Raw genomic sequence first — 12,208 nt, forward strand, 5'->3', positions numbered from 1 at the left:
CAAAGCACCCAAAAGTTCAGGTGCTCCTGAAATTTGTTTCCATGGATTCTGAGGATTGGCTATATATTTGATACACAGCCTGTGCTGTTGATGCCTTTGTGTTTCTGTTTACTATATTGATGTGTTTGATTTCCTTTGGAGACAGTCCAACTTTAAATCCTACCTCATTCTTATACACATACGTATCCCAGGATCACAGGTGTGTCTCACCATACAGGCTGTACCTGAGTAGTAACTGATCATTTTCACCACATAAGTTTCTTCCATGTTTTATCACATCAATAAAGAAATGCTGCCATTTCATTGTAGAATGAGAGGAGGGGGTGCTCATTCATCAAGGCCACCTGACTGGATGACTGCCCACTCCTATACCAGCTCGGTTCATGACCACACACTCGTACTGTCCAGCATCCTCAAATCTGACATCATCTATTCTGACTCCACACTTTGATGGAGACAGCTTTATCCTATCTGTAGGCTGCAGATTGTGGTTATTAAAGAACCAACGGAAGGAAAGTCCAATGTCAGGTGAAACACAGGAGAAGGTCACAGATCTGTGTGCATTGACTGTGGTGTCGGTGATTCGAATGAAGGGCACTGTCACCATCTCTGTGAAAAAACAGAAGGGTACCAAATGACAATAATCAGTCAGAGAGCTCCACCAGCCCCACTTTACTGAATACTTTAAAAAGTTTCCAAGGGGGAGAGTTAGAGCTGTGACCATAGAAGTATCTTGTGCTTTTTATCAGACACCCATGGCTTGTGTGCCCCTAATTCACCCATTGTGTTTTCTATGGCTCAGTTTCCATATAACATAGACATGATAAATGATCAATACTGTGCCTGGAGCTAAGATTAGGTATGAACAATGGGCTGATCTTGGGATACAGGAGCTGCTCAAATTGGCTGCTCAAATATATATTACTATTTAATGGAGGACGAAAATTCTTCATGCTGGACCCATGAGGACAAGAAGCTCCCTGAAGAACTGTCACCTATCTCCCTCCATTGGGGGACCTGAAATTCCTGTAAGTCTCTTAAGTCCATCACAACAGTTGGCGTATGTCCTGGCACCTGTCCACTGAGACTCAGGAGAAGGAATATAAAGGTGATCTACAAAACTGCAACTGTCATAGGAGTCACAACTGGTCCCACAGCCTATGGAACTTGGACAGTCAGTAAAACCTTATTCCCTGTCAAAACCAATCATTGACAAAAAGCTCCCCAGTGTTACCTAGAGTCCAGTCAGAGGCAAAATTTTGGAGCAGGGGACCTCCTAGTGCTCTCTGTGAAGACCCCAAAGCTCCCTCATCCAGTGCCTGGCTGACTCCCCCAAGGTGTCAATTGGGTCATGTGCATGGTGTGAACCCCAAGAGTCCTCATTGAGGCTGATACCCTCATGCTGAGTTATCTCACACATGTTCTTCTCTGTGGAGGTAGAGACTGGTAAGGGATTCTGATTGACTGAAGTTAGTCTACCCAACATGTGTCCTACTGTAAGTGCCTAAACCCCAGTATGGAGACAATGCAGCAGGAGGGAGAACAGGCATAATCCAACCCTGACAGTCCAGCATATGAAGTAGGATAATTCATACCCAGAAGCCAGAGGGCATTTAGAGTCACTTACTGTTTACATAAAACTGCACGTGTGCTCTTTCAACCTTGTTATTTGTATTTAAAATTTCTAGTGTGTACATCCTTGCATCTTCCTCAGTGACATTCAGGAGCTGTAGAGATCCACTGGCATACACCATCCCTCTTCCTCTGTATGCATCACTCCAGGTGGTGATATTCCTGATTACATGGTAGTCTACAATTTTAAAGGCTGGGACTGTATATATTGAGTAGTACCAGGAGAAGGATATCAGCTCTTCTGGCAGATAATGAACGAGGAGAAAAATACTTCCCCCTTCAACAGCATACCTCGGCACGGACTCAACAATGAATTTGGCAGAAGTCAGAGAGTTACAGCACTGAAAAACCAGACCTGGAAAGGAAAAAAAAGTCATCACATGTAGATCACTGTTCTTTGTGTAAATCTAGTGGCCTACATCCTGAGCAGATGGAACATTAACTTAGTTTAGAGAGGCAGGTGAGGGTGTATCTATCCCACTTAATGTGAGCAACACAATTTCCTACATTCCCTCAGAGGCCCTGAAAATTGTTCCCTCTTCATGGAGGTGATCCTTGGATGTGTACATGGATTCTTCCTTGCTGCGCAGTCAGGCACTACACAGACTTATATGTGCTAGGGTTTGAGGTGATGCCTCTTCTGATGGCTATAGGTCTTGGATTTTCACTTTCTGTTTGTTTGTTTCATTTTCTTAGTTCCTCTTGTGTCTCTAGTTAATTCCTGATTTCACCTTTTAGGTGTTCTTGCTGCTCTTCCTGGCAGCCCACAGGAGTGGAGTTGTGTAAGGGCCAGGAGCAACCTGATATTCAGGGTAAGCTAAGATCTTGGAAGAGGTTGTAGTATTAGGTTGAATGGTTTATATCAAGTTGACACATGTAGAGTCCTTTTGAAAGACAAGGCTTCAGTTGAAAACACTACCAACGCATTGGCCCATGGGCAAGTGGGTAATATACTTTTTAAATTTCAGATTGATATGGGAGTGTTTGTACCACTACAAACAGTTCCATTCATGGGGTAGGGACCCTAGGTGATATAAGAGAGCAGGTTGAACAAGCCATGATAAGGAAGCATGTAAACAGTACTCTTCCATGGTCTCTGCACCAGTTACTGGATTGTATTTATGATAATCTCAATTTGGAGGTAATCAATATCTCAATTTGAAATGGATAGCAAATACCAACCAACCAAACAAACAAATTAAAAAAAACCAAACCAAACCAACCAAACAACCAACCAAACAACCAACCAAACAACCAACCAAAAACCATTGTTCCCTATCAGCTTTGAGAAGAAGAATGGAAGACTGGAAATATGTTCCCTTGGTTGCTTTAGTCCATCCTTGGAAAGACGACAGTGTTTGCATTCTGTGGTTTAAGCCCCAGGAGATTGGGCAGAACCTAACCTCTTAGACTGAGCTAGCATCAAGGTATCTCTTGATGCAGGTGGAGTCAGAAGATGGAGTGTGATCTATGGCCATTTGTCTCTCCATGTTTGTCTGGCACTAAGTGCTCAAACTTTCAAATGGGGACATGATATAGAGAGGAGTGAGGTGTAGGCTAAGAATGACAGTCCTGTAATCTAAGCCCTAGCTAATAATGAATGATTACAGGAAAGCATTATAGGAAATCACTTACTCTCCACCTGGATTTCTACATGTCCTTCTTCACTCTTCATATCTGTGCCCAGAATTCCTAGGGTGTACAATCCAGCATCCTTCTGAGTGACATTTTTGATCATCAGGGATCCATCAGTATACAGTCTCTCTCTACCACTGTATGCAGGCCCAAATGAAAAACTTGATTTTTCATCTATTATGTATCGGGCAATCAGATGTTTCCTGACTTGGGTCATTCCTCTGAACCACGCAAAGCCTAGAATATTATCTGGGAGATTGCGAACCTGTACAAAAACATCTTTCCCATCAGGAACAATAGGTGGCAATGTTTCAATACTGGGTTGAGCAGAGGCAACAAGGCGTCCACAGTTCCAAAGGAAGACTAGAAGTGAAGAGACAGATTTGATTAATTGCTACCTTTGTATTTTGGTATGAGACATTGTCCTGAGCAGGTGTGTCCTTTACTCATCCTAGGTGTCTCTCTTCCTATCCAACTTTGTGTGCCTGCACTTTTATCTTTCATTGTTTGTTGCTCTCTCTTCAGATGTCAACATGGCCCTGGCTCACCATTCAATGCTGTTTGGTGTATGGGTTATGCCTCCTAGTTTCTTCCCCTACAGACCATGAATCTTGACTTTTTGGCTTGTTGTTGCTGGTTGTTGTTGTTGTGTTTGTCTTGTAGTTCCAGTCCACACCTGATGTCACCTTTGCATTATTTACTGATCTGTCTTTCTGTCTACTGGGACTTGGCATAATATGCACCATGATTTTTTTATATTGAAAAAAATGCTATTTAGAAAAAACAAACTCAGACATATGTGGAGAATGAATAAATGAACGATGTTGCAAGACTTGGTATGCCAGTGGATTTTCCTAAGAAAATCCTAGGTTTGGGGACACAGTAATGGATCATTCCACTTGCTTTGAGTTTTTTACACTTACTTACAAATTATATTTGTGTGTAACTTTGAAAATATATAAGGACTAGTTCAGTGTAGGTAGGTGGGTGCAGAATATACTACTTATATGGAGTTCAGAGACTTCTGTTCATTGATCTCAGCTTATCAGAATATGAAGCAAGTGCATATATGTATTTCAATCATGTCACTGATCAACATCACCTTGGTTTTTTATTTGGGATGTCAGAGCTGAGAACATCAGTCTTCAGAATACTGTGGTCATGCTGATTAACTTTGGGTGAAAACAATCTTTCCATCAACTTACTTCTCATTCAAGACCCTCCTGCTGCTTCTGATCCTCTACCCTCTGTGTCTTCCTCTCCCCTCTAAACCCTGAGACTCCACTAAGGTCCACATGGGTCTTAGGAGACTCCAGAGAGTAGATGAATGTTCTCCTCTCATACTATATAAAGTGTGTTTTCCTCACCTGTGAGCATGAGCCTCTGACAGGTGTTCACACTTTGCACAGCATAAAAGATCCCCACCCCCCCAGACTCTGTGGCTTGATCCATCCTTCTGTGGGATGTCTGCTCCAGCACCATTCCCCAGTTCTCTTTTGCTTCCACTCTTTGAGCTTAGCCTCTTCTGAGGCAGGATTATCTCTGAGAGTCACATTGTCTGTGGCTGTTGCTCTATAAAAACACTGATCTGTCGATCTCTCCTCCTTTTTTTTCAGTTATCCAGAACACAGAGTGAGCACCAAGACTGACGACCATACCTGTGACTTGAGATAATAGATGACCCTGAGGTTTATATCTGCTATGTCCTGGCTTTGGTCAGTTAGCACCCAAAAGGGAAATTTTGCACAACTGTGTAACACAGCAATTCAGCTATGCACTCAGTCTGTTTTGTGTTCTCAATGTGCTTGAAAGATGGACATTGACAGGGATGTCCGTAGGCTTCAAAAGTACCACCTGGATAAGTGTGGGTAAGGGGACACATCTATTCTCACTGGAGTCACTAGTCAGGGTTATGTCCCAGGACAAAGGCTTAGAATTTTCTTCAGGAGGAGGTCACCTGATTCTTGGAAAAAGTTTGAGATTTTTTATCCTTTGCAAGATATCAAGAGAATGTCTCCAATCCCTCTACTTGCTGAACTGTGTAGTAGTTCTGCCCATGAGCTCCCTGGTCTTTCTGAGATGGCTTGGACCTCTGTTCAATGAATTCTCCTTGGTTATCATATATTTTAATTGGGAAACACATCAAAGGGCAATGCTGTATCCTCCCCACATTCACCCCACCCAATTTGAGTTTGATCCTTTGTCATTGTAGTAGATAAATTAAACAGACAGTAGGTCTGAGAACTCCATGCTGATAGAAATATGGATGGAACTCAGCTACTAGGTAAATTTCTGGTTGAGGCAAATACTTTTTTGAGTGTTGACTGTGTGTCATTATGTTGTCCCCTGGTGAGAACTGAGGAAACTGCAGCTCATGTTTGGGGAACTGTCTCCATAAACAGAAGTTTGTTCCATTAGCCTGCAGGAGAGAATTCTCTGAGTTGGATCTCAGAAGTACCTGTGTATTCTGTCCCTCTTTTTAGAGACCCAGACTTCCCTTCAAGTCCCATAAGCCTATCAGGACAGTTAGTTAATGATACCTATCCAGCTCTGCTCTCCCTGTTGAGTCACAAGAGATGTCCAGTTGTACTAGCCTAATGGTGGCTCTCATGGCAGTGCACAAGCCTTGTGAAAGNCAAANCAGAAGACACTGACTACTTAAAACAACTGTTATCTGCTAACCGGAAATCAAAACTCAACCTTTGTGAAATGCTTCTCAGAGCCATTAGAAGTTGCGTCTGTGACAGTAGTCTTGAGATCGGTCTTACTGGTCCTCAACTCACTGTGAGGATCCCACTTTTCCTCAATCATGCCCAACTCTGATTCCCTCAAGGTCTTTCTCAAGGACATATTCTTCTTAAGAACACAACAGTCTAGATAGCAACTGATATTTTTGGCTGAGTTATCCAGCATGTATCCGTTTTTCTTCAAGCTCAAGTCAAATGAAAGATTCTGATCTATTGCTGTTGTGTCCTGAACTAAATGCTCAAACACCAATATGGGGTACAATGTAGAGTAGAGGTAAGCATAGGCCAGGCTGGACACTTCTGTGTATGTTTAGTGGAACGACGACCACTCAATATTCAGAATTCACAAAGAATCACTTACGGTTCACGTGGAGGAATGTAGATGTTGACACAATACGTCCATGTCTATTTAAAGTTCGTAGGGTGTAGAATCCTATGTCCTTCTGGGTGACATTGTGGATCAACAGGGACCCATTTCTGTACAAGGTCTCTCTAGAACTGTACCTGGGCCCCATCACACTTACTTTTGTGCTTGTTTCATAAATTAAAATTCCACAATTTATAACTGTCTTCCCTTTGAACCAGCCTAAGGACGTAAGATTTTCTGGCAGTTTGTGGACAAGGAATAGGACATCTTCTCCTTCAACCACTTGGGGTGGCACTAATTCAATGGTGACTTTGGAAGAGGTGGACAGGTGCCAGTAGGTTAAAAGGAAGGCTAAATGGGAAAGAGAGAGAAACCATTAGTATTGAACAGGTGTGATCATCACCTGGCTTAGATGTTGGGGAGGGGTGTATCGACCCTTCTTAGTGGACGTGAGTAACATGAGTTCCATCATGTCAGAGTCTCACACTGTGTTTTCAACTCTATGGAATTCTCTGCTCATTTGTCTCCCCACTTAGTTTTAACATATTTTGTGGGAGGATGCTTCTCTGACTTTCTCTCCTAGAGGGTCCTTAATTTCTGAATTTTGCTCTCTGTTCCCTTTGTGCAAAATTCAAACCCTTACATCATCTTCCAGATATTCTAACTTTTGTTCTACTAAAACCAGGGTTTTCTGAGGACAGGGATTATTCTACCCTTTTTGGATACTCCAGTTTCTGGAAGAGACTCAAACACCAGTAGATAAAGTAAAGAAAGGGGAAGGCAGGCAGGAAGCCAGAATGGAACTATGTGTGTCTCCCTGGGTTATCTACATAGTTCCCAGATTTGGAGCTAATCACAGCAATTATACTCAAGTGAAATTTAAATACCTTTACATTTTCTTATGTAGTATATATGTCTATTTTTGAAGGGAGGTGTCAGTGTGCCTGTGTGAAGGTGTTTATTGGAAATTTGTGTGGAGGTACATGTCTCCAGTGTCAGCATGTGCTTCTGCATGCCACAATATCTGTGATGAGGGTAAAGAGCCAGCAGAAGTTTGATCTTTCCATCTCCCATGTGGGAGCTGAAGATTGAATTTACTTTGCATGTCTCCACACACTGAGCCTTCTCGCTGACCCACCCCTGTTTGATGTCTATTTGGAGAGTAACCCTGTCATGATTGGGAACAGTAGTCTTCAGAAAGCCAATGTAATTGACTCTGAGTATTAAACATTTGAGGCTTTTCTTCTATTTTCAGCACCTCTTGTCAGCTGAGAGCTTCTCCCTGCTGAGCCTCTGTCTCTCACTGTACCTTTTGTGTCATGAAGGCAAACAACATCCTTGAGTCTCATTTTGGGCTTCTGTCCTTCTTAGGAGACTCCAGCATACATCTGAGTTCCTCTCCACCCCCACAGCAAGAATGGGCACCCTTACCTGTGAGCAGAAACCCCTGCCTTGGGGCACATCCCTGGCAGTGAAGCACAGAGGACACCTCCATCTCAATTTTCACTGTGATGTCTTGCCTCTGAGGACAAGAGCTACACAGCACTAGGCTCTGTTGTCCTTTCTCCTTGTAAGCTGAGTGTCCTTCAGGCAGGAGCACTTCCAGAATATAAAAGGTTGTGTGTTGTGGGTTCTGGGTCCAAGGCACTGCTCTATCCCTTTCAGTCTGAGTCCTGCCCCACATCCTTCTAAATTTCCTTTTATGTTTCTACTTCAAGCAACACATTGAGTAACATGGTTGAGTAATACCCCCATGCCCTCAGAGAACAACAGCTCATTCCAGGGTAGATACCTGCTCTGTCCTGGCCTTGTGTTGGTCAGCACCAAAGACAGAGAGCTACAGGGACACAAAGACCCAGCTGAGCATACAGTCTGCTCTTTGTTCTCTGTGCTTTGGCAAGGTGGGATTTATTTACTCCCAGCAGAAAGGTGACATAAATTTGCATGAGAGTTAGAAAGGAAGCAGATGAGTGGTGACCAGTGATGAAGATTGCTACACACACTCCAGTGAAGTCTGCTTGGCAGGCTGAGAGGTCCGAAAGCACGCACAAGGGAAAGAGTTTCAAGGAAACTTATTCTCCTGGAACCAGGCATTCTCATATCCCATATATTCATACCCTATCCCCACGTTAGTCTGATATATGGATCCAGGAGCTCTCTTTTTGTATTATTTTATTATAAGTGCCTTTAAAGATTGAATTCTGACATAGCTAAACCTTCGCCAGGGTTCCAATGTCCTAGGAAAATCCTTGAAGCCGACAAACTTGAAATTCAGTAGAATTCAGTGAGAAGGTTATCTATTCAGTAACATTCAAATTTACTTTTAGTAGAGACAGTGAAACTAGTTAGGCAGTACAACAAATGGAGCCGGAATAGCTCAGGGCTGGCCTGCAGAGTTTTTACTTGAGACAATATCCAGTCTTATACAGAGAAGGGAATTCACAATGGCCTAGTGAATAGGTGGGTTTACCGTGAAAGAGTTAGGGAATCCCCCTGAGACAGGTTTCTTCACTAGGCTGAAAGAAACAGCATAAACCAGACATTTACTAAGAACCCCTGGTGGTGGGCTCAACAAGAGTCTACCATTACACCTGGCTCCCTTCTTAATGGCAGTCGCCTGGTCCCCGTCTTCTTTTGATGCATACATTCCTTATGTTTTGTGTCACTGTAACTCGGCTGATGTATCTCACCTGGTTTCTTGTTATTCTTCTGTATAAAAAGTTCTATGCTCGACTTGACAAATTACATTCAGATTCTACACAACCTGTTGTGTTGATTTTGTCTGTCATTCACCGACTCCTTGTCTACCTGCAACTAGAGACCTGTTCTATGCAGACAGGGATCAAAAGGATCTGTGGCAGAAGATCAATCTTTTTCACCAATGCCACCAGTTAAATTCCTTACACAGAGAAGAGACTCAGGAGCAGTTGGGTGGGGAGTTTATGTCCTCAGTGTTGTGAAGAGGTTACCTGTGTGTACTGGAAAGGACTGTGGGCTCCTTTTATTACAGAGGGTTTCAAAGCAATCTTCCAGCATTATGTGTTGTCTGATATGTGTGATCTAGGGAGGGAGCTCCAGATTATTTGAGACTGGAATAGAAACTAGTTTTCAAGATAAGAACAGGGCCCAGAAGAATAATTTTCTGAGTGCTGGGTGTGTATCTTGATATTGCCCGCTGGCCATCTCTTCAACAACTATAATCACATGTCTATGGCAACAGCAGTCATTTGCAAGTCAAATGTACCTTTCTCTGATACCTTCAGCACAGGTGGGCTGCAGAGCATGTCATCCTGGTCAGTAACTTCTGCAGAACTCCTAGTAACATCTACTGTAGAATATGTCTAGACAGGATTCCAGATTTTTCCTAGACTAAATTGAAGTAGTGTGTATCCAGAAGATGAGTAGCAGGCTCATCTTTTTTGGGGGTGGGGGGTATAGCCTTATGCTCAGAAAATTTCAGAGGACCGTACTAGGACATGTATCTTTATACCCAAAGGATAAGACACTTATGTAGGGGCATGCACATTTACATTCTGGGCCCATCTCTGGTGTCTAAATCCTTTTTCCTTTTTGCCAGCAAGGTTCTGCATAGATCTGCTCTTGAGTACAGAAACTATTCACTCAAGTAGATGTGTCCTCTGCTTTTCCCTACACACTGTTGTATACTTCTTTGTTTTGTTGTGATGATTGAAAAAAAATGAACAAAAGCCGCTTAGGAGAGAGTTCAGGGTTCATTTCTCTTCTGTATCTGAATAATGTTTTAGCATTAGAGGAAATCAAGGCAGCAAACATGTTGCTTGCTGGCTCATTCACTGGCTATCTCCCTACCTGGCTTGTACTTAATTAGCTCTTTATACAATCAAGGGCCATCGACCTAGGGATGGTGCTGACCACAATGGCTTAGGCCCCATGATCAGGTTGACTGGGTTACATCAGATAGGACTCAGATTTCTTTTTCATAGGGTCCTGTGTAGGTTAAGACATTGAGTAAACTGATATTCCAGTTGCCTTCTCATGGCTTCAGTCTGTCACCTTTTGAGATGTTTTGACTATTTATCTTTCATAAGTAGACTGTATTCTCAGTCTCAGTTTCATGCTTTATAGCTATTGTGCTCATCCTCCATGGGGTTAGAATTGTCACCTGTGATCTTAGTCTTGGGTAGCAGTGTTGTGCACATAATAGAGAGAAGATGGCCCCCTCTGGGGCCAATCCCTGCAAGTATTATTTCTTTATAAAGTATAACATGGTAAGATGAGAGACAGATGCTAGAGTTGTTTGAATTCTGTGACTCCCTGGGCAGAGAGAGCAAGCCCTCTGGTAGATGTAAAATAAACTGAGGGGATGGTGAAGATAAAAAGCCATGTCCATTGTGTTCCAGGAGGAGTGACAGCAGCACACCAGAAAACACATGATTTCCTGTCCAGTATATGGATTATGGAGTTCAGGAGTTGTACAGAAATTCCCCAGAGGCAGATGGCTTAGTTTTAGAGTCAAATCTCATTGTCTTTTTTTCACTTCCTGCACAAGATGTTCCCTCAAGCTACTCATGACCAAGATAAACATCAGCTCCTCCCTCACAGACACCTGAGAAGACCTCAGGAGACAATGAGTACCTGTCTGGAGACAAATAGCTAGTGCTTCACAACTGTCACATGTGCCCTGTTTGAGCCTGATGTGGCCACTATGTTTCCTATGTCTCAGTTTCCAAGTTATAGCACACTAGGGGAATGAATGTTGCAGTGTCTAAGATAGTCTGAAGTATGAACAAGGATATGACACTGGGACAGGACAGCTGTCCAGATCAGCAATGTCTGTTACTGTTTGCCTGCAGGTGAGAATTAACTGGACTTAATCCCCGAGGAAATGAGTCATCAGGAGGACATAGTCCCTCTGTCCTTCTTTTCGGGACTTTGACAATAATGTGAATTCTCATAAGTCTGCTAGTACAGTTGGTTGATGGCCTGGGCACTTATGCATCTGTGCTTTCTGTGCTGAGACTCAGACAGAAATGCCCATGTGCAGTGCACTGACCAATTTTATGAGCTAAGAGATTAATACATCTAATAAACTGTTCTGCTCTGTTAGCTCTAACAGGTCAGATTCCAACAGTGCCCACACTCTCTCCAGTCACCACGAGTCTGGGACAATGGTTTGGATCCAGGAGTGCCTGTTGGTTGTTTCTCATTAGATTCCACAGTTCCCTCAGTCAGATCATGCCTGCATCCCAGTATCTTTGACTATATTTATGGTGTGATCTACATAATCTAGGCTTATTCTGATCTGTTGCCTGGGTTACCTGAACACATCCACTTGTCAACCAGGTAAATCAGACAAAAGATTCTGATGTTGCAGTTTCTTTACACTGGATGTGTCCTGCACTAACTATTCAAACCACAAAGTACTGACAGTAAGTAGAAATACTGTAGCCCAGTGTGGGTACTTAGCCTAGTACCTAGAGGTCACAAAGAACAACATCTCATCACTTCAGATTCGTAGGATGGAAAAAGCTTTTGTCTATGTGGAAAGTTTTCCAAAACAGCAGAGTTTTCACCTAAGCCACAGGCAATATTTTCTTCCTATGGAGCATGTCTTATTGTTCAACGAGACTAGCAGTTTTCAACCTGTGGGTCAAAGTCAGTTGGGGTCAAACTACTGTTTTTTTTCTTTTTTCTTTTTTTTTAATTTTTAATATTTTTATTACATATTTTCCTAAGTTACATTTCCAATGCTATCCCAAAAGTCCACCATAGCGCCCCCCACTTCCCTACCCACCCATTCCCATTCTTTTGGCCCTGGCATTCCCCTATATTGGGGCATATAAAGTTT

General features: G+C 42.7%; 1 protein-coding gene across 1 annotated transcript; it reads right to left on the reverse strand.

Moving 5' to 3' along the window:
- Positions 1 to 334: 334 nt before the first annotated feature.
- Positions 335 to 7,876, reverse strand: LOC110299514 (pregnancy-specific glycoprotein 22-like). Its single transcript, XM_021169230.1, has 5 exons — positions 7,813 to 7,876; positions 6,376 to 6,732; positions 3,268 to 3,630; positions 1,628 to 1,987; positions 335 to 609 (listed from the first exon to the last, which is right to left on the reverse strand). The coding sequence occupies exons 1-5, from the start codon at positions 7,874 to 7,876 to the stop codon at positions 335 to 337; spliced, it is 1,419 nt and encodes a 472-aa protein (XP_021024889.1).
- Between the last annotated feature and the right edge of the window lie 4,332 nt (positions 7,877 to 12,208).

The sequence above is a fragment of the Mus caroli genome, chromosome 7 (assembly GCF_900094665.2).
Source record: "Mus caroli chromosome 7, CAROLI_EIJ_v1.1, whole genome shotgun sequence".
NCBI lineage: Eukaryota > Metazoa > Chordata > Mammalia > Rodentia > Muridae > Mus > Mus caroli.

Bases quoted from the DNA above. Each gene is read 5' to 3' on its own strand.
- LOC110299514 (XM_021169230.1), bottom strand. From the start codon at position 7,876: ATGGAGGTGTCCTCTGTGCTTCACTGCCAGGGATGTGCCCCAAGGCAG. The intron at 6,733-7,812 runs GTAAGGGTGCCC...TTTCCCATTTAG, and splicing joins GCAGGGGTTTCTGCTCACAG to CCTTCCTTTTAACCTACTGG. The intron at 1,988-3,267 runs GTAAGTGATTTC...TTTCCTTTCCAG, and splicing joins TGTAGAAATCCAGGTGGAGA to GTCTGGTTTTTCAGTGCTGT.